This window comes from Phycodurus eques, chromosome 15 (genome assembly GCF_024500275.1).
Source record: "Phycodurus eques isolate BA_2022a chromosome 15, UOR_Pequ_1.1, whole genome shotgun sequence".
NCBI lineage: Eukaryota > Metazoa > Chordata > Actinopteri > Syngnathiformes > Syngnathidae > Phycodurus > Phycodurus eques.
In genome coordinates this window covers 21,818,658-21,841,476 of record NC_084539.1, presented here as the reverse complement: position 1 = coordinate 21,841,476, position 22,819 = coordinate 21,818,658, and the positions used below count along the sequence as shown (strand labels likewise).

At 46.4% G+C, this 22,819-nt stretch overlaps 1 protein-coding gene across 2 annotated transcripts in view; it reads right to left on the bottom strand.

The window, feature by feature from the left end:
- The window catches only part of LOC133413651 (collagen alpha-1(XXVII) chain A-like), a 63,362-nt gene that overhangs the window by 38,921 nt on the left and 1,622 nt on the right, over window positions 1-22,819 (bottom strand). The window contains exons 2-8 of one of the 2 annotated variants that reach the window (XM_061698274.1): window positions 19,314-19,384; window positions 15,554-17,049; window positions 13,648-13,701; window positions 6,410-6,463; window positions 5,575-5,628; window positions 5,435-5,488; window positions 904-948 (exon numbers count right to left, since the gene is read on the bottom strand). In XM_061698274.1, coding sequence (XP_061554258.1) covers window positions 904-948; window positions 5,435-5,488; window positions 5,575-5,628; window positions 6,410-6,463; window positions 13,648-13,701; window positions 15,554-17,049; window positions 19,314-19,384 — 1,828 coding nt within the window. The remainder of the gene's footprint in view (window positions 1-903; window positions 949-5,434; window positions 5,489-5,574; window positions 5,629-6,409; window positions 6,464-13,647; window positions 13,702-15,553; window positions 17,050-19,313; window positions 19,385-22,819) is intronic. The other variant, XM_061698275.1, reaches the window with a different exon arrangement.

Here is a 22,819-nt window from a genome sequence, read left to right as displayed (position 1 = left end):
ACTCCCTGACGTCTCGGACGGGCTCGTACTTGAGAATGTTCCACTCCAGTGTCACTGACTAAGGCCTTTCTTTCATACTAACAGTAGCGTGACCCGTGCGGCCCGGATACGGCTCCGCGCTTAAAATAGTCGTCTCGGGCTCCGCCAAAGCTGCCTGCTCTCCTCCCAGTTGCAGAAATGAAGGACTTCTTTGAACCGTATTTATTTATTTTTTTCCTCCCTCCCTCCCCCCCGCAAGTTGAACGAGGACAAATGCGGGGAGAAAAGACTGGACGCAAAAGCGGCCGCGACCGTGACACCGTCGGCGCAGTCGGCTCGTCGCTGTTCCTGTTCGTCTTTGTTCGGCACGGCTTTCCCGATATCCTGGAGAGCATCACGCCAACCCAGATGTCACCGTGTCGGCCGTCGTGAGCTCATCGCTATAGCGCTGAGTTTCTAAGGGATTTCTTTCTATTGAAATTATTTTAATGGGTTCTCACAGTATACAGGCAAGACTGAATTTAGAGTAGCACGCCTTCAATGTACCGCAGATGTTGTTGTCTTGACAACGAGAGGCAGAACAGGCGCGAAGGAATACTCGAAAAGGTGTGACTAAGTCAGTCTTAGGTCATTTATAAGTGTTTAAGGGGTGTGAGTGCGGAAAACTATTTACAAAAACAATATTAAAACCATTTTTATGTTCTGTCGATATCGACAATTTTCACCAAGCGCGGGAGGTTCTGGAACATATCCCCCAAGGGGCTTCACAATAAACACAAAACAAAGAAATGCAGGCTCAAAAGAGAATTTGAGGCTTTGGGCATGCGCATCAAACACTTGACTTGTTGGATACGTTTCGTACTTGCAGCAACGGAAACATTACTACGTAGCTTGTAGCTTCTAAAATGGGAAAAATACACTCACAGATTCTCCGGGGAGTCCAGGTGGACCGGGGTAACCTTTCTGTCCCTAAAGACAAAAACAAAACAAAACAAAACAAACAAAACAAGGAGATGACTGAGACGTGGACACTGAGCATGTGGAGCATAAACACAGGAATGGAAATAGGCAGGGGAAAGAAAACACAAACGCACAAACGGGCACACACGATGTCAAAACCACCTTGGAAAAAACACAAAAAGGGACGGGGATAAGTTTGTGTGTCCTCAGTGGGGGAGATGGTGAGCGCGCGTTCACCAACAGGCCTGTCAAAGCCGTTCGGGCCACATGTGAGGAGTTCAAATCTGTCGAGGAAGCGGACTTTCCAATGACGGCCAAGACCACAAAGACAGCCTGTCACAATGACACAGCGTTGCCTCCGTCTCGGCCAAGCGATCGTAATCTACGACAAAACCAACAACTAATAAAGCTGCTGTCGAACTAAACACGGCGGGAAAAAAAAGGGCAGCTTTGGTTGGTTATGTTTTAGCCTTGTCGTGGCCCAGGCACGCCAGCTCGCTCCCCGCGCATGACGGCTCACGCCTCCACACCGGCCACCGCCGTCCGTCAGCCAACGGCGCGCCGACACCTCGTCATTCGTTCTCCAGCCCGCGCGCGTGTCAAATTCTTCTATGGCGGACCTTTAACTGTTCTCGTCGTATCTCACGTCTGCCGTGCGTCATTCCGCTCGGCAACAAATGAACACGCCGTCTGTCAAAACCCGCTCGCGTGTGTGTGTGTGTGAGTGTGTGTGTTTTCCAAATTTTGCGCGAAAGCCCTGATTGTTTAGCGCACATGGCCGCCGCGTCTTGAATTGCTTGCACATGTCAAATATTATGTTTCCCGTTGAATGGTTGAAAATGTGCTGTTTAGATTTAGTATTAAACTTAATAGTTTGGCCACTCCCATAGGATTTAAACACATTTAAATGTATCAAAACACGCGTTCAGTAGTATTCCGTAGTGCCTGTTCTCAAGAAATCATGACATGGCTTTGACAAAATGAAAAGAAGACTCTCCAAAGAGGCAAAGCAAAGTAAAGTTACCTTAAAGCTAACGTATAATGCGAAATGCCATAGATCAGCTAACAGAGCAGGTGCTAAAGCGTGGATCCAGCAAATCTGCTGCGGAGAAATAAAACGCTCATTACTGCCACTCACGGGGCTGTCAGACGGACGTATCTCAGATGGTTCGGCAAATTTTGGGGGTGGGGGATCGCTTTGGTTGCACATTATGTTCTTGTAAATAAATGAAAAACTTCTGGGTTGTGTAAAAGCCAATAAATCGTCATTCCGTAACAGCAGGTGGCCGCAGTCTACCTGTATAGTTTTCATATGCATGTGCTCATGCCCTTGCATTGTCAAGTCATTCACAGGAAGAAATATCCTTTCAAACTAAATCCAAACAGCAATAAAAAAAATAAAAAAAGTGTCATCAAGAGCTTACTGATTTCTTAAAAGCGTCTGTGTACGCAAGAGCGTTTAGAGCAGGATACGAATTTGTCGGAAGCTCCGGTCACACGACAGACGCTTTCCGTTTGAGCTCAGTGTTCAACTAACACCGCTATCGCTCTTCGTCGCGCTCTCTACGGGAGCGGTAAGACAAAACGACTCGTGTGTCAAGCACGATGCAAGTCACGCGGTTCCGCCTCCAGGTTTGGACCGAACGGTCCGGTTTCACGAATGTGCAACATGTTCCGCTGAACACGAGCACGATTGCGGCCGGACGACTGCTCCGGGGAACCGCTTGACCACATCCCGAAGAGCGATACGTGCTCATTTGCGCGACCACTGAAGTTACATTAGCCCGCGTCTTTGATTCCATGTCCATCGGCCGGTGCTTTGAGGGTCGCTTGCGTTTCAGGGGTGCCACCGGCGACCTGTGATGATTCGATCTGATTGAACGCACGTGCTCGTGAGGTATGCGGCGTTGTAAACACGTGCAGACTGGTGGGAAACGGCGGCCTCGTTAGTGAACTCTTTAAGAAGGCGATAAGGATCTGTGACGGTCCAGGCGGGGACGGAGGGTTAATGCTTGTGAACATATGTACAACTGTAAAAAGTAAGCCGTAACGGCACCTTCAAGGCGGTACGATGTTACGCCGCAATTCATCCGGCAGCATTGAGCGCTACTGGAAGAACCGCAGCGTCATTATTAGCAAGACGACGAGGCAGAGAAGGTCTCCAAATACAGCAGCTCAAGTAATAGTCGCTGTTCCCACGGAGCAGAGAGAATTCCGTAGACGAATATTGTTGTCTCCTCTGTTTGTATGTGTTGCTGCTCCGTGTGTGATGACGTAGAAGTTGTTCGAAGGTTTCTATCTAACCTATTCGTAACATCTACGCTCATTTCTGTTAGCCCGTCTGTAGCGTTGAGTATTATATGTCAGCATTCGGCTACCAGGTTCGGTTGAAAGTGTTTTCTGACTGCGCGAGTGAGTCTTCTTTTTGTTTCCTCAAAGTGATGTGATAGAAATTCTTGACAGGGAGTGAGCGAGAACAGGTGCTAAGTAATGCTTTAAATGTGTGTTTCAACGTGTTTCAAGTGTGCGGGAAGGGGTAAAACTCTATTTTTAAAACATGTTTTTTTTATACGGTCTTTGTGTCACGGGTGAGTCTGGCACATATCCCCCGTAATCCATTGGACTTTTGGATGCAATAAATTACATGCCCGTTGGAAAGCGATTTGTTACAGACAAACGCGTATGCAAGAAGAGCACGGCGTGTAAAGACGAATCCAATCCGAAAGGACATAAAACGGAAACACTGACGATGGGAACAGACTCGGCGGAAAGAGCCTCGGCGTCGGAAAGGTGAGATGTAATGCCTCGGTGAGGTTTGGCCTCTCGTGCGTCTCCTCTCCGTGACCCGGCCCGACATATTGAAAAGCCATTCAGCGGCTGCTCGCTAGAACAAATATCGCACCGAGAGCTCGAACACGCTCGGCTCGCCTTTGCGTCGGCGGCCGTAGAAAGGCGGCCCGTCGAATTTTCACGACTCCCGCGTTGAAGTGTCAGGCTGAGGTTGATTTAGAGTCTGCGTGTCGTGCGTCTGTGTGTGTTTAGGTGCGCGCGACCAGGGAGGTGGAGAGCAGCTCTCCCGTTTTCCGAAACCTAAACGGGCCAACCCGAGCGAGACGGAGCGGTTGTGTTTCGGGGCGGCCTGTGGAAGGTGGAAGCCATCGCTGCCACGCGCTGGACAAGAGCGCTCCGCATCTGACATCTTTAAAATTCTACATGTTCGTGTCTTGCGCCTCATTAAGGTAGCAGTAGTCCGCAGATGTTAACTAGTGCGGTTTTGCGTCACTAGTGACATAGAGTTGTCATTCTAGTACGCCAAAGTTGTGGAATTAATGAGGACAAAGGGTGCACGAATACGTGGACCGGCTGGCTAAAAGGTGGCGCGCCTCAACACTCCCGTGGCGCTCGAAGCCAGGTGGAGACCGATTAAAGCCGACGGGTCGATGTCCAGCTGAGAATTATAGGAGGTTACGTACTGTACATCGTTTCGAGCAGGATGCACAGTGGTTAATAAGCACTTTGTGTACAGAGAGGAAGCCCTTGTGGTTGGTTTAACAAGCTTCCCCCGCGGTATTCGTGCCCGATGATTAAGTTGCTATGGCAATGGCGTCCCCGACAACTATGTTGTTAGGCTCCTAAAAAGGAGCAGCGCGGTAGTAGTAGCGGACTTGCGAGCGAGCGAGGTCACCCGGCACTTAAGCGTCATTAGCGGCTAATCGCAGACGAAGACGAACGAGAACAACCTGGCGATCGCGGAGCCTCCTCATCTGGACTCGTTTAGTCGAGCCCTTTGTAAATGTTTTCCAGCACATTTGCAATTTCCATTGTGATTGAGAGCGCGGGCGACGGTGTCGGGTTCGTTGCGAGATGAACCGAGACAGCCGAGGCCTAACAAAAGCCACGTGTAAAGAACTTTGGGCCCGCCGCGCACCCAGCGGCGCGGCCGAACCAAATTATCGTCGTGAAACTCCGCCTCTTTCTCACTCACCGGGAGACGTGCGCCATTGTGTCGCCACACGTTCCAAAATCTGGACGTTTTCGAGACCATAATGAGGGGAAATAGTTCGATACTTGGGAGTAAGCTTGTATCGTAACAAAATGAATTGCTGTAATGCGGCGCAGAAGGAACCGGTCAGCCGTGAAGGGAAGTGCCAGCAGATTAATTTCCGCCTATTCCACTGCTTATCCAGCTCGTCGTTTTTTTTTTTTTTTTTTTTGAAATTGCATCACTCATGGCTTTAAGACCTTATTTTATATATATATATATATATATATATATATATATATATATTGAACACTTTTTATCTGGTCGACAGTGCACATGCTGCTACATCTTTCCTGCCATAGATGCAAAGATGAAAAAAAAACAAAAAAAAGAAAGACTCGGGCAAACGTTTTGAAGCGTTGTAGGTTGAAAGAAAGAGGCGCCTGTGTGTTCCTGAGCGGCCATTTGAGATACTTGGGTCAGGTGGGAGCGATCGGCGGGTGTTGCCGTTACCTTTCGACCTTCTAGGCCGGCCGTTCCAACCGGGCCGATGATTCCCGAGTCGCCCTTGAAGACAGAGTGACAAAAGGCAAAAATGCAAAAAACGTCCCGTTGCACAAACGGCAAGCATCGCCGTGCGGAAAGGAGGCTACCTTCTCTCCTTTAGGGGCCGGCCCGGGTGAGATGGCAGGATCTCCTTTTCGACCCTAACGCCGGAAGACAAGGGAAATCGTTTCTTGTTGTTGTTTTGAATTTTGTCGATTGGACAGCGACAAGATGAGAAGTGCAAACAAACGTCATTAGCAGCTAACAAAGACGGGGCAACACTTCAAAGCCGGCGCCTGGAAATGAGCGCATGCAAGTCCCGAAAACCTGCTGTTTACAACTTGCTTTCATTTATGAACTGAGAAAGGAGAAAGAAAAAAATCAGGGGGATGTAAATAAAACATCAAACATGTCTGTTCACGCGACACGCCGTGTAATTATGAAAAGAAAACGACACAGATGAGAGGACGAAACATGTTTTGAAATCGCCTTTTGTCGGGTTTGTGTGTTTGGAACAAATACTTCATGACATTTTGATGCTTTTATATGTTTTGACAGCTTCTGTTCTCAGATCTGGGAGTTTCAGAACTTTTCACAGAATTTTCCTATTTATTTTACTATTTATCGTTGAAAGTGCATTTATTAAATGTAAAATTACACTTTTCTTTTTAGGAACAAAACACATTTGTAAAACTGCAACTCTATTCTCTTCCATTTATAAGCTTTTCACCTATTTTTTGGGGTAAAAATAAAAGTGCATTCATACTTTTAAATATGGAGTTGACTGGAAGAGTCACAGAAAGGAGTCCACGTGGACTTCAGCAAATTCAAGGTCATGATTATATCTTCCGATAACGCGGTCTTAAAAAGAACGTTTGCAACAAGATACGAGAGTTGTAAAGTATGCCAAGTTGGGCGAGCCGAGCGTGCCCAAAAAGTTACCTTGAGCCCGGCTGGACCAGGTCGGCCAGGGTTTCCGTGGGGACCCGGGGGACCCTGCGCAAGAAAAACAACAACGTGACTACAGCGCTACGCGCTACAGCATTCTTGGTATTGCAGTTTTGCTATTGCCAGCACACCCGGGGGCGGCGGTTTCACACTTTCGGGAGAAATCTTGCTATTTGAACCCATTTTCGTTGCGTGTGTGGGTGTGGGTGGGCGGGGGGCGTACGGAACACGGGGCCCCGCCATATGGATGTGGTTTTCCTGCACCCTGTTGCCTCGAACTTCACAGCCCCGCAACACACACACACATACACACACCTTTCTTAACGAGTGCTCCAGATCAAACATTTTAGATCGCTCCGCCAAGCGCACGTTTGTGTCTGGATCAGCTGCCGCTGTTGTTGTAGTCGCGGCGCAATTGGGCTCAACGGAAGCATTTGCCCGCGTGCAGCGCGACAGGCTGCTGCAGAGGTGAGACAAAATCCAATCCATTTGTCTCCAATTCAAACACTTCGACGCGGCGGGTTTTCCCGCGGATCTCTGACTCGGGGCCCTCCGAGTCCACGTGGTGGGGCATCCCTCGCCTTGCCCCAATATTTTGTTAGCCTCAAAGCGTAACTGCCCCTTCTTCTTTGTTGAATTTGTTGTCTTATTTCTTGTTTTAGGCCTGAGGCTAAGAAAATATTTCATGACCATATTAGATTTTTACACAGCAGTTGCTTGAGAGAGGCAGTGACCGATGTTGCGTTCGTATGTGTGGGAATTTTCACAATAAGTTATTGCAACTTTATTGTCATCACCTCACAAACCTTTCACGTAATGTTGTTTTATTTGAATACATTTATGCTACGACTTTATTATGATTTTACGACTTTAGATTGCATTTTTTAAAATTTAAATAAAAAAAATAAAAAAAAACATTTATCTATGTTTTTGTTTGCTCTTGTAAAATGTTTATATTTTCCCAGAAAAAAAAAAAAAAAAAAACATTTGGTAAGGGTACAACATTTTTCTCGTCGCTGTATGCCACTTTTCTTGTCATTTTAAATGTTCTGTTTATTTTTTGTTTTGTTTGTAATAAAACAAAAAGCAAGTGCGATAGATACAGTATGCAGGTCCAAGTGGCGAAATCAGCCATTGAACTATGACGGTAATACTTTTGATAAGCGTCGTGGAAACATGTCGCTGTGGTTGGAAGCAGCTGAGAGCAACTTCAAGGTCGGAGCCGCGCAGCTCCTACGTATCCCACGATTCCATTTCCGCAGATGTCCCGCGTCCGTCGCGGAGATTCAACCAACAGCACGCGGTGACAGATTTACATTTCAGGCGCTAAATGAGTCTCATCGGGATCGTTTGAGGTGTGACATGCGACATGCTTGCCGCCGCATAGTACGGAAAGTGACTTTAGCCTTTATTCGACTTAACGTCCAGCTTACGGTCCATGTACTAGTAAGACAATTCAGTGCACTGGTTAAGTAGAACAACTGTGCTTTACGAGTAATGTTTTTTTTTTTTCCCACTACTGGTGCCACGTTTGGCCGACAAGTACGCAATTGAAGTAACATGTAGTTGTAGTACAAGTATGCCGATGTTGTCCTACCCGTTTGCCGAAATATTGTGCAGTAGTGAAATGCAGTAGTGGAAAAACATTTTTTTTAATAGGTTACTAGTGCGCTGAATTGTTCTACACTAGCACAGAGAGCTAGTGCCTTCCACGACTGTATGACATTTATGCACAGTAGTAGGACAACTTTGGCATACTAGGACAACTACTAGTGAAGAAAAACTACTGGTGGGCATTTTGGTGGTACTAGTGTGTGACACATATCTACTAGTTTGGCCTAGTAGTGATGCGAGTGCAGCACAATAGTTTACTTTTAAGTTTTAATTGTGTATCAGTAGGCTAAAAGTGGCACTGCTGCACTAGTAGTGACACAGTCTTCTTCTATCAGTGCTCTTTGGTGGTTCTTCTAGTCCTCTGAATTGTTTTACTATAGTGCTCCAACAGCTTCCCTCATGGAAAAAAACCTACTTATTATTATTTTTTTTTTTTCCCCTTTTAGCATTGGTTAAGAATCATTTCTTTTCCAAATCAATAAAAATCATGTTGGAACGAGTGATGTCTCCTCTCTTGCGGCCGAAACCTCAGCTGGTTTGAACCTCGGTCATCTGAGTATCATTGATTTTCCTGACAGTTACCTGATAGCAAACCGAGCGGAAAAACCGCGTCCGCAAAACCGCGTCGCGATGCGCACTGAGGATTTCGCGAGCCGTTGCGCCTCTCGGCGACGTTAAGGTGGCTATCAAATAAATGCTGAAACGGCTTTCCATAGGACAACCGAGCCGAGGTCGGGGTTCAAGTGCCGTCTTATGAGGTGACGTCAAAGCTGACATTGGCCTACTTGCGCTTGACACGCCAGCTATTTCCATTCCAGGGATTGTCAAGTTCGAATGATCTCGTGGCTCTTTCGTGCCCCTCCAGACTTTTTGGCGTGTTTGCGTGCGTCCGGACTGCGTTCGCTGGATGCCGCTCTTCCCGAAATACACCGACACACACAGCGGGCACGTTTGAATTACATGTTTCGCAATGTGGTTTGGGGAGTACATGAGGGCTTTTTTAAATTTATTTTTTATTTTTTATATTGGTTTTGTTTTTGGGTACAGCAACCATGCGCCCATGTCTTGCCTGGAACAGGTGTCTAATTAGAGAAGGCGAGGGCGGGGTGCGCGCAGGGGCCCCCGAACGGCGGCCTCGGCGGCTTTCCAGGGCGTCGCCGCGGTACCCGCGGTCCCACCTCGCCTCGGCTCGGCCCAAAATCATACCGATCGAAAGAAGTGCAGCGCTTTAGGTTTGCCGTGATGGCGACGGCACGTCACTCTCAGGTATATAAATATCAAGCAAATTGCACCTTGGCGCAACTGAAACGATGTTGCCGGATGTTACATTTGGGCGCGTGACATCAGGTTCCCACGTCGAATATTTCTATATAGAATATATATATAAACTCCGTATAAATGGGCGTAAATTAGCGTCTGACTTTGAATCGCCACTTAATACACCGTCTCCGTCAAAACGCATTTGGTTCATCATGTTGAGCCGGAGCGGAGCGGTTCAAAGCCTCGTTTCCACCAGGCGGAACGCAAAGGTCCGCTTCAGTTCGGTACGGACACATATCTCATTTGGCCCCGAGCTGAAGGGGGCCCTGAGACACGGCTGACTCGGGCCCATATCAATGACAATGCACCGCTTTAGACGGTGCAACCACAACATGTTGGGAATCCCCCGCGTGGGGCCCCTTTGTAAGTACCACTGATATCGGTCCATATCAACGACACAACTGGAATCGGACAATGCGGCGACAACTCCCGATTCAGGAATCTCCCGTATGAGCAGGATTGTTGTCAAACATACTGACGTGAGTATTTTTGCCACCCTTGCTCATTTCCAGCTAAAAAGAGGAATACAAATTCACTTGAAAGAACCTGTAAAGTGAATTCAGAGCTGTGTTTCTCATACATTATACCGAACATCTTGCTGGATAATTGCTGGAAATGCGCAAAGACTGAGAACTACTACTCAATTGTGGAGCTATTTTGTAGAAATCGTTTTCGTCATTTCAGTTTTCCCGATTTTGGATGCGACACTTTGGAGTCCGGCATGAGTCGCCCCCTCCCCCACTATATTAGAACTTGAGCGCCTTCGTTTGTATGAGCAGTTATCCAGCGCAGTTGCGACCTGCCGGTTAGCCGGCTAGCTACGCCTACTGGCACACAGCGAAAATGCATATTCCCTTCATATAGTTCGCTCGTGTGGCCGCTTTAAAGCGCCTCGTTGTCGGCTGCGAGTGCACACACGTCACATAGAGAAAGACTAAAGAGCCAAATTTGGCCAGGGTATGTTTCATTTTGATTTTAAATGTACAAAACAGCCCCCTCTAAAACCATAAACATTGAACAATTGAAGACCAAAAAAAAAAAAAAAAAAAACAACAAAAAAAATAACACTGAACCTTTTTTCATTTTCTTAAAATAAATCCTTCAAACGACAATATTTGTTTTTGGAATTTGAGCGTTATGTTGCCAGTTGTTCATAGAACAAAATAAAATAGTTTGTTTCATTCAGCATTGTTTTTTTAAATTCATTATTTTTTTTTTTCGTGTCACGGTGAGGAGAGCAGTGTGCGCCCCGAACAAACGAGTTCAGTCTTCGCGCGCGTCCACTCGCACCTCCCTGCCACCGCCGCCGTCGTCGTCACACGCCCTCAAAACGGACGTGTCTGTGCGGAGAGCGGTCGCCGTGGCGACGGCGTCTCACACTCACGTGTGGGGATCAGGGGTCAAGGTTCGCGGGTGTTGCCTGGCCGGGCTCAATGGTGCTCTGTGTGTCATCACGCAGGCTTCCCGTAATCCGAGGCTACGGAAGGTTATGCAAAAAAAATAAAAATAAAAATACAAAAATAAGTCTGCAGGGTTTCAGCGGGAAACCCGATGAATGGCGTTGCAAGTGCAGATTATGCGTAAACCAATCACAGTGTTTCCCCAAAATATCGCAGTGCACAAATTTTTAAGCCATCATTTCTTTTCTTTTCTTTTCTTTTCTTTTCTTTTCTTTTCTTTTCTTTTTATTATAAAAAAAAAAATAATTCAGTAAACAGGCAAGTCTAAATGTAGAGTTGTTCCACCTTCACTGTTGTTCTAGCTGCACTGGTGTGCAGAAACTTTCCGGGCATGCAAACATAATAAAGAGCAAGAAGAAGAGACAAAGAAGGCCCCCAACTAAGATCCTGTTCTCATGGAACACAGAATGTATATGCCTGTGAGAATCGCATGCTGTGTTTGTATGTGTTGCTGCTCTGTGTGTGTTAAAGTAGCAGTTGTTTGATGGTTTGTCATTACCGGTAAATCTACGCGAGTTTCCTTTTGCCCATCTATGGCATTTTGCATTACATCTCCGCATTAAATTAACGATAGTCCATTCGATAAAATTACATGGTTGGTGTTTAAATATCCAATGTTTTTGTTTTATGCGTCAGTCTTATTCTTCTTGTCCTTTCTTCAAAGTGATGTTATACAATAGTCTCCCATTTCGTTAACAACGAGAAAGTGAGAACAGTTGCTAAGGAATACTTTGAGACGTGTGTTTTAATAAGTTGACGTAAGTGTGTTTTAATAGGTTCAAATGTGTAATGTAAAGCATGCGAGAGGGGTAAAATTACTGGATAAATATTTGAAAAAAAGAAAATCAATAAACAGGGTTTGATGTGTGTTATCATTATTTAGCCGGCTTATACAGAAACTACTTGATTTATTGGTTTGAACCGATCACATTTTTGGTGCTGATCTGAATAATCTTGTGTTAACACTGCGAGACAGGTCTCCATTTTCCTTCATTTCTCACAGTCAATAATTTCAGTGTAGGCATATACAGGAGGTGGGTCTCCATAAACAATTTCCAAATTAGGATTACGTTTGTTAGGCCTTGGCAAAGGTCTGTGTTCGACTGCGTGCCAAAAAAGAAAAAAAAAAAAAAAAAAAAGGGCCTGCAGCTCTCTGACTGAGATGCAGATGTTGAACAGTACAGCGGCGGCTGATGCAAATAAATAAACTGGCTGATTATGATGCGTCTGTAAAAAATTAAACGGCCCGCATTTGTTCGTCTTTGACGTTTGGAGTCAAACCAGATCGGTTCGCTTCGTCGGTCACTTGGACGGGATCCTTTTCGCGACAACTTGGGTCGGCACCGGAGTTGGATCGCTCCGCTCACATCTGACCAGAAAAACGTGTTTAAAGAAAAAAAAAAAAAAAAAAAGGGAAGCAAAGGATGCTAGCGCCCAAGTTGCTGTGAACTTGCACGGTGGCTCACAGATGAGGCGCGATGACAACTTTTAACCAGCTGGGCGAAAGACGCCTTTTTCACCAGTCCAGAATCGGCTTGCAAATTCTTGTCAACTTTCCATTGGAATTAAGTGGGAATTCGAGGGTAATTCAGAGAAAAGGTATCCTATTAAAGCATAAATGTCAATATTTTGCATTCCCATACAGTTAGCAGACATCCTTGTAAAAAAGCTCTCCTTGCCCACATGCGAGGGCATTCGTCAGTCAAGCTACATGAAGTGTACTTGTTTTAGCCAGGATTATGTTAAAATATATTTCTCCCACCTATATGTAAGATCCCAATTAAGAGCCAACCTTCGATTTGGAAAATTGCAGTTCCCCCCCATCTATTCACATCAATTTCCATGAATTCTCATGGAAAGTTTCCAACTTTCCAAATTCCGCAACCCTAGTGCAGAACGGGATTCCCCCAGAAGTGCAAGGCGGCCGCTTGCCGCAGGAGCTGAGGCAGCAGAGGGAAGTCCAGCGCAGCCGTGTGTTCTCTGTCTGTTTACAGTGCTTTTATTAGGCATCCTGTGGCACAGGCAGCTTTTGAAAGGCCGTCTTTATAGGAGCTTTCCTGTTTATGCTTCGGGGTGGGAGGTCAGCACTCGCAGCCCCGTGCTGAATATGGTCAATCTGCTTGCATAGGAAAATCTTGTGTGTGTGTGAGGGATTGGTGGAGATTTTGGCTTATTATTATTATTATTATTATTATTATTATTATTATTATAAATCCAAAGAGCAATCTGTGGCTTGAACTTCTCGGATAGAAGCCCCGGACAGAGGTCTCTGCGTCACCTGTCTGTTACTGAGGCGTCAGTCAACATGTACACAGACGCGCTCACACGCAAGGAAAGCTTTCGGAAAACGTGTCCATCGGCAAGGTAGTCTGAATGTCGGGAATTGTGTCGGCAAAAAGAAGCTAATTTGCATAATAATCGTTCCTACATCGAGGCAGGTCGTCGAGCTGCGGCTCGAGTCGTAAAAGGGAAGCGCCCGACAAAGCCAAAAAGGTAAGTGAAGCTGCAGCTAGCAAACGATAATTGGTACATACTCGAATGCTCGGCTAGGTTTTCAGTGTGGGGGTGGGGGGCAGAAAAGACAATGTCTTAAGTTGGCACTCATTCGCCCTCGCTTCATCGCCTGGTCGTCTCGGTAACGAAAGCTGGACGTTGCATTTGGAAGAGACGGAACTCCGCCCGCCAAGACAAATTCAGATGATTTCAACTAAACTGTGAAGCGCGTTTTGAACAAAGAATGTCAGAGACCTCTTAAGGCACAATGCAAAATATGCGATAAATCTCTCGGTGTGTTTATTGTAGATGGAGGTGTCTGACGAAAGAAGGACCAGGACTCACCCGAGCACCCCTCTTGCCTGGCAGGCCTGGCTTCCCTGGAGGTCCTTGAAGTCCCTGCAGAAAAAGGAAAGACCCAGTCACTGTTGCCCTTTGACTGACACGATGTACACAAAAACACATGCACTCCATCGCAACCATCGAGTCATTGAGGACTGAGGTAATTCCATTAGCGGGCGATGAGAGCCGAGGTGTATCCGTTGTGTAATTCGGCAGGAAAGGGTAAAAACAACAGGTCATTTCCTGTGCCTCTGAATGCCCCTGTGTGGCTTTTTGTTTTCTCGCGCCCAATCGTTTTCTTTTAATCAAAAGAGGAGGAGGAAAAAGTCAAGAAAAACAACAACACGCTCTGAATGCTAGCTTCTGTATAGCCTTTACTTGAAGGCTCAGTGTAGACTCCCAGGAAATCTCTTTGAGATGAAAAATGAAGCCAATTTAAAGACTTTCAAACAATGCTGAGCCTCTCCCATTGCAATCATAACTCCTTCCTACGTCTGGAATGTCTCCTTTCCGCTTCCTGTCACTCTGATGGTTCTAATTGCCCCCCAGATCTGAAGCCTCGACCTCCAGGCTTGAGACCACCCCCTATTAGCGCAGGTGCTGCGCTGTTTTGGTGGCCCCGGGACCTGCCGACATCGACACGCGCCCCTGTCCGGCTCGGCGCTTCCGCTCCCGTGATTTGACTCGCTTGTTTGTCTGAAAAGACATCAATCAAACCGACTGACGTGTGGTATTTGACTCAATTCACAAAAAACAGTGGGGGCGAGAGTCCGGGTGATATACAGTACCTGTTGTGCCTCAACAAGATATGCTTACAAGACAAAAAAAAAAATCCAGAATCGGAATCTTTGGGCGCTAAGATGACGTGACGCCCGAGGAAAATCGTGTCATTGTGGCCATTTGTTGACACAACAATATCAAAATTTGGTGGAAAACGCTTGAGGACGGGCCTAACCCTAACCCGAGGGTAACAAGCCAAAAACACAACACTCTTCTTTGGATCCACTTAAATGTACTGATACACTCACTCTGCACAATCTGTTGTGATTTCATCCCATATGTGCAGATGGAGCAGAACCTCGGCACAATTCCCAATTTGAGGCGTTCGCCTCTTCTATATTTGGCACAAGTTTAGCTACGTAACGCCCAATGATCAGGTAGCGTTTTGGAAACGTGTCATTTGGCCAGTAGTCGTGTCAGCATCACTACAATAAAGGTGAATCACACCTAGATCGGCAGGAAAATTGCAAGTCAGAGCAAACAGATAAGCGCCATCTTGGGCAACTTGATCACAAAGAAAAGGCTTAAGGTACAGACGCGATAATTATCCGACCAACCAACTTCTTGGTGAAAATTGAAATATGATTTATCATTAAACCTAAAAAGAGGGATCCGCTCTGAGGTGGCCATCCACGGTGGAAGTGGGATGCAATTAACTCTATGGAAAAGATGCCAAGTCATCTGTCTGCTTTGGTATTTGAGCTCCTAGTCACATGAACGTTTTCCTACCTTTCCCGCTTGCATTGAGAAGCTAAATGATGGTGTTTACCAACTGCCTTGACCTTCGACCCAGCCTTGATGTGGGCCGTGTGACCTCCCCTAACCCCCTAGGACAGAGGAATCTGGTGCAAAGACGACAAGGTGTCAGACCTGACAAGTCACACCCAGCCTGGAGGGCTCGGTGCGCAGAGAAAGAAGAAAACGGCGGGAGAAGATTTTTCGCCTGAGCGGAAAATGGGGCAGGGCTACATTAACCTCCAGAAGCTAGCTATGATTTGTAAGCACACGGCACGAGAACCAGAAAGACTCGGATGGTCTACAATGTTTACAGATTTAACCGATGTCAAACCTCACCATCAAAACAAATGCGCTTGCATTTTGTGCTCAAATCGGGACAAAAACTTCTTACCGCTGGGCCAGGTTCTCCTTTTAGTCCGACAGGTCCGGCTAGCAGGGAGAACTGAGTCGGTGCCACATCCCAGCTCTGGAAGCCGTCAGTGGCAGGTGATGTTACAAAATTGTACCAAGGTGTGGTAACTTGTGGGGTGCTGGGGGCCTTGGTGGCTCTGGCTTGCTTGGTTGGCTTGATGACCTGCTCGGGGTACGGCTTGGCGGTCTTAGTAAAGGTTTTGGAGATAGTGGGTTTTGAGGGGTTCACTTTGGATACTGCTGGTTTAGAGGGAAACACTTTGACAGAATTTAACTTGGGCTTAGAGAGAGTGGCTTTGGATGGTATGACTTTGGGCTTAGTGGGGGTTCTCTTAGCTGCGGTCGGCTGCGGTTTCTTTGGAGCTGGAGCTTGAGCTGATAAAGCAGAGTCAAGTGTTTTCTTGGAAGGGTTCGGGCTTGAAGCAACCGTGGGAGTGGGTTTCATCTTCTTCTTTTCTGTTACTGCAATTGCCTTTTTGTTTTGAGTAGTGGGATTTGGAGAAGTTAATCTGGGGGTTGCAGTTTTAGAGGTGGATGGTCCCGTGGCAGGTGGTTTGGTCGGGGCGGCTGTGGTCCCAAGTGGAGCCGTGACAGTTTCAGTTCTGGCCTTGGTCGGCGGAGAGGCTAGGCCGAGCTGAGCTGTGACCGGCATCACAGTTCCTGGCAAAGGGGTAGGAGTGGTCCCGGGGGTTGGCTTTATTGTTTGGATGGGGGCTACATATCTGACAGCAGAAGCGGCAGCCGCGACGCTCCAGGCGAGGCTGCGCCCGGTGGCCTTCTTGGTTATCAGGCTACCGTGTTTGGGAGCAGCTGTGGATGATGCGTTGATTTGTCGCGGTAAGATGGGCAGCAAGGGTGCAAGATTAGGCCTGAACGTGTCGGCTTCCCTGCACTGTTTCTTAATGTACTTGCAGTAGTTGTGAGCTGCCTGGGCAGACGGGATCAGGTCAAACTGGCAGATGGCTCCTTCAAAGTGCGCCCAATCTTGTTGGTGGCTTGAGCGGCCCAGCAGGAAGGAGTCCCGGTGCTCCGGGGCCAGTCCCTCGTCACTGCCCCACCCAAAGTCCACATGAACACTCTGCTCTCCGCAGGAGGCATATAGAGTCACTTTCTGTCCTGTAATTCCCACCGCCAGCTGGTGCCACTGGCCGTCGTGGGGTTCGTAGGGCAACGCCACCGAGGTGTTCGGTCCCGTGTGGAGGACTAGACTGCCCGGTACAAGCTGCAGCCCGAGGAGGAGCTTCTTCTTCTCCGAGAGCAGGGTGAAGAGGAAAGCGCTGTTGACTCTGTGCGAGCGCACACTCAGGACCAGTGCGGCGTCGGCCCAGACGGCCGTCGGCCAGATGGAGTGCAGCGGACCCTCGATGTGTGCCAGTTGGTTGAGGATGATTCCAGATCTGAAGGGAATGACCCCAGCAGGTATGGAGCGTGATGGCTTATCTCCCTGAAGCCCCAACTTTTGGAGGATGTCCACATCTACGGGAAGGGAAACGCTGCGTTAGAGGCACATGGAAACCGGACAAAAGGCGATTACACTGAACTCCTGTTTATTGTCCAGGATATGTTCCAGACCCACCAGCAATTGGTGAAAATTGGTATTATAGCGAGACCATTTTAAAGGATTTTTTAAAAAGAATTCAAACAAATTTCAACTTATTAAAACACACTTTTAAAATATTCCTTAGCGCGTCTTCCTCACTCTCTCTCCCGCGCAGTTCTCCAAATAAGAGCCAACCCATTAAAAATCAACAAAGATAGAGCAGGTCTGCAAACTATAAACCACGACGTGGGAGAAACACTATATTGTATTCTCTGACTAGTATTTACCCCCCCCACCCCCTCCTGATATGACCTCTTGGTATATTTGTCTTATATTTTTGTAGCTTCAATATGGACAAACAACACAACAACAGGCACACAAGATGGCAGGTCTGGCCTTTCATAAAAAAGTTGCGGAAAGTGAAACTAAACACTGTTGTTTTAAGACAAATATATTTGCGGCCGACAAAAAGACATTCGTTGGTCAGCAGCAAACTGCTTGGGCACGTCGTCTACCGTGACTCGAGCCAAACCAAATGACAAAAATATCTGCACCCGTGGCGGATGGGTGGCCTTGGTCGCTTGTTTTCCTGCTTTTCCTGCAGTGACGCTGCACTAATCGACATTTTGGGTGGTGCCAGCTGTCCACAGCCTCCAATTTAAGCAGTTACGCAAACAAGAAGTATACAGCCATGCAATATTGACCCCTTTGGATATGTTTTGTGAACTATGACTATTGTCGGATGCTCTGCTTTTATGTTTTGCTGTTCCGTGTGTCTTAAAGTAGCTTATAATGAAAGTCAAATCTATGCTCATTTCTGTCAGCCCATCTATGGCAGTTCGCATTATATAGTACCCTGAAGCTAGCAGGCCTTCTTTCGCTTTCACCGGCAGCCTGTTTACGACAGCTCTGTCGCTTTCTCCCTTGTTTTACACTCTCGCCGTTTTTCCGTTGCAACCTTTTGGCCGTGGTATGTTTTACCGTTTGACTGCAATGCTCACAACGGCGAGAAACTTTGCCCCAACGTGGTGCAAGGCTGACGTCCATTCGCTGTTATTGCGAGATTACAATTTCAGTAAACCGGCCGGTGACATCGATGACCCCGGCGACTTCGATCTTGCTTTTCGCTCTCATCTACTCACAGCTTCACTCACACAACATGTGCAATTGGGAATAAGGTATGTGTTTTAATAAGTTTAGATGTGTTGAAAGTGTGTGGGAGAGGCTTCTCTATATCGTGGATTTAAAAATAAATTTTTATCACGGGTGGGTCTGGAATGTTTCCCTTGCAATAAATGGTGGTTCACTGTACACAAGGTGGTCCTGGACCTATGAATAGCGCTGTTATTGCTTTGTGCCAGATACAGTAAATTGCATGGAACTGAGGTCTCGGGCATGTTCTGCGCTGGTCTTTGTTTGAGTTTTTAGAAGGTTAACAATCTACATCACCTTTCCCATTTTGCCTCAGGCCCTCTCCTCAATAAAGCATTCAGCACTTCAATCATCACGAATGAGTACAGCATCAATACAGTTTCCAGAATCTTTATTTGTCGACTGCTTTTTATTATGACTGGGGAGCGCATTAGCCATATGGATTCGGATGCACAGTGTGCTGCGCAGATGTGACGGCGCACGGCGACGCAGAGGGGGGCTTGAGAATTAGTCGGAAAGATGGAAGCTTGTGCGCTCTCTCCGGTAGAGGGGGAGAATGCAACTGGAGACTCTCCTCATGTTGCAGCAAAGCAGGCACGAGGCACAGCGACAGCGGTTAGCTGAGGTTAGCATGTCTGTTTATTTTTGTCTTTTCTCGTCAGGTGTCATCGAACGTCTTCAACAATCACTCACATAGGAATATAAATTCCACTTGGCAACGAATTGGCATTTCTATTCAGATTGCAGCCGATTGTGCTGAGACTCACATGCTTAAAATTGCAGCTGTAAATCACGCGCCAAACAAAACCAGACAATTCCCCCTGGAGTCCTTGGGAAAACATTACAGTAACATTTTCAGGTCTGAAAATAGTAACTGATTTTGTATTTATTATTATTCTTTTTTTTGGGGAGGAATCGATTGCCTCCTTCGCCTAACTAAATGTGCTCGGCAACCTCTGCCCCAATTCCCATCGCAATGCGCATTGTGCAACTACTTGAGCCGCTTTGGTGTTGATGAAAGTGCGGCGAGCACCGGACGGGGTCTTACCTTCAGAGTGTACTTGTGTAAGTCCCAGGTAACAAGTACAGTAGAAAACGGCACAGAGCAGGAGGGCTCTCCTATGGATGAGAGGAGATAGGATGTTAGAGGGGTCACACAGGCTTTAGTTGTTGGCGGGGGGGGGGGGGGGGGGGGGGGGTGGATTCTTCGAGACCGGGATCCCCTCCAAGAAAATAATTATCATAATACAGAACATTGATTTTCACCAGGGTTTCCAATAATGTCAAAACCCAGCAAATGCCAAGTATGGGAAGCCGTTTGAGCATTTATTCACAATCTATCTCTTACAGCTAGTTGAAGGTCCAGGTACTAGTACAATCTTTTTCCTCACTAGTAAGACAATTTACACTAGTAGAATGACCCACCGGTAGATGACTCGGTCTTACTAGTACCACTGTTTCCACTACTCGTGTCACTTTTGACCCACTAGGATGCATTTAAGCCTTACTTGTAAACGACTGCGCTGCACCACTTGGCCCAACAAGTAGGCATTAGTCTCGCACTAGTAGCCTCCTTGACCCTACTAGTAACTCAAAAACACCCACTGGAAGAATTCCATCAAGCCGTTTTGAGCAATTATTCCATATCCTGGATACCCAGCTTAAGGGACATGTACTAGTACGTTCTGACTTGATGACTTTTGCATGCTAGCAGGACAACTAAATGTCACTCGTGAGGCAAATCTGTACACTAGTAGACAACTGTGTGCTTCTATTATTACTAGTGATATAATATTATACTAGTTAACATCTAGCACTTCATTGGCAGGACTAGTGGTCCACAGATGTCAACTCGCTAGTAACATGTAGTTATTCCACTAGTAAGACACAGTTATTATACTGGTGTGCCGAATTGTCCTACTAGTGAGGCCAAACTCTACACTAGTTGACAAATGTGTACTACTAGTACTACTACTAGTCAGACAAAACTGTCCTAGTAGTGTGCAAAAATGTCACCAAGTAGTGAAGGCAGTAGTGGAAAAACATCACTGGTACAACCGTTGCTCCAGTAGTGTACCCTTGTTCTACAAGTGCGCTGAGTTGCCCTACTAGTGAGGACAAAGAGCATACTAGCACATGGACTTTAAGCTGTGTATCAATGATATAAATGCTCAAACGGCTTTATGGCAAGCCATTTGAGCATTGATTGGGAAAAACAAAACAAAACATTACTAGTATGTCACAGTCGTTCTACAAGTGTGCTGAATTGCCTTACTGTTGAGGACGATGAGTGGACTAGTACATGGACCTTAAGCTGGATATCAAGGATATCGAATAAATACTCAAACAGCTTTATGGAAAGTCGTTGAAGCATTTACTTGATATGCTTTATTAACAACAAGTGGGTATTTTGGTGCTACTAGTAGACTCAAGGAGGCTACTAGTGAAAAGCACACTCGTACACACACACACACACACACACACAAAAACAGCAGAGTCCCTCTCAAATTGTGGTTTTCTAAAACAAATACTAGACACCAGGGGTAGCAAACATTATTGTTCCAGTTTACCTCCGAGGGCCGTTACGACTGTGAAACCAGATCAATGGGGGCGGTGGGGGGGTTGGAACAATTCAGATTCTGTGATGCCCTCGCATCGCATTAAGTTTCCAATTTGGAATAGTTCCAAAATTCCAGAAATGAAATTGAAATTGACCAGAAATGCCACCCTCACAAAAGTAGTCCTTAGGTGCGTCCCTTGACAGTCGACACCCTCGCCACGTCCGGCTGTGCGGACTGACTGAGAGCTCGGCGGGGGATCCAGATCGAGTGACGGGGCAGGAGAGCCACTGATTACCGCTGAAGGTCACACACACACACACACACACACACACACACACACACACACACACACAGGCGCGCGCGCACACGCACACACGGGAGGAGGAAATGTGTATAGCAGCTGTAGCTGGGCGAGAAGACGCAGACGTGGGAAAGATGATGCTGACTGCACTGCGTTTACATGCAAAAAAAAAAAAAAAAAAAAAACATCCAGAAGGTTTATGAGTATGTACAGCACATCGAAGTGTACATGCAGTACAATATGTGCTTCCTGTAGCTTAATCATGCGGCTCCCTGGGACGTTTTGGACGGCCAGCTGCTCGCCCTCTCACGCTTATCAGCTGTTTCATCCCTCGCAACAAGCTTGTGTATTTTCTTTCGCTTCTCCCCAGCCCCAAAAACTGGGAAATCGGTCTAGTGTGGGTTTTGAAGCGGGGAGTAAACGAAGCGGAAGGCGCCTGTGGTTTTCACACCGCTTAAACTTTGTGAGCTATGACTTGACACCCGCGGACACAAGTCAGATAAAGACACACAACAAAACACTGCCGACTCGAGCTGTCGATTTTTTATTTTTTTTTGCTGGGCCCTGCAAAGGCAAACTTGAGATATGAGCGCTGCACTCCCAACAAGCAGCAGTAACATTAGTAAATATTCTCCCCAAAAGAAGCTTCAAGCTGTTTATGGCCACTCTCAGCTGAAGGTTACTGTCAAACTACACATAAAACAAAAAGAAGGACGTAGCCTCCGCTAGCTTAATGCTACCATCCAATGGGAAACAACATATGCACACGGGCTAGCAATTAGCATCTTCGTGGCGGTGTCGTTACTCTTTCAGATATCGGAACACAAACGGTGCAGCAACTCACAGGCATATACTCTTTATCCTCTGCGAATAACGATATTATTATAATATTACTGCCGTATTGAGAAGCCGAGAGAGGAGCCGAGTCCCCGGTCCAGTCTATCCGTATTTTGGTCTTATACTGCCCCTAGGTGGACAATGCGTGCACACCAGGAGCAGCACAATGGGCATTGAACGAGAAAGTGTGATAAAAACGGTTCAATTCTTTTTAATTCCATTTTATTATGTCATCACTGTGCGTTCTTACAAAGCATAATATTATACAGAGCTATTTTTTTCTCATGGAAGAACACATTCAAAAATTTTTTTGTAGATTTTGTTTGGGGGGGCAGGCTGGAACGTATTCATGGCATTTCCATTCATTTCAATGGAGAGAGATGATTTGGGTTACGTGATTTGAGCATGGAACAAATTAAAATCTTATCTCAAGGCGCAACTGTACCACCAAACACAAATGTTACCAAAAAATGGATACACAGGTTAATTACACCTTATACAGTCTCGCGCTTTTAACTTTTCTGCCTGTCAGTCACTGTACGCCGCTGGCATATATATTTAAAAACAGAATAAATAATAATAAAAAAAAAAAAGTTACGCTGGTTAGAATTCCTTACGTATATTGTGTATTACATAAGCAAAACCAAGACACAAGACTGGGGAGGAAAAAAGGCGGATCCGTGACTCACAGGAGAATGATTGATGGTCAGTCAATTGAGAATAGTAATAATAATAATAATAATAATGATGATGATGATAACATCCTCGTTGTGCAATCAGCATCTCTGATCGCCACTTCCTGCTCTTCCAGCTTCGTTCTCCCCCATCGGTGTTTTTGCCATTACTGTCCGATTC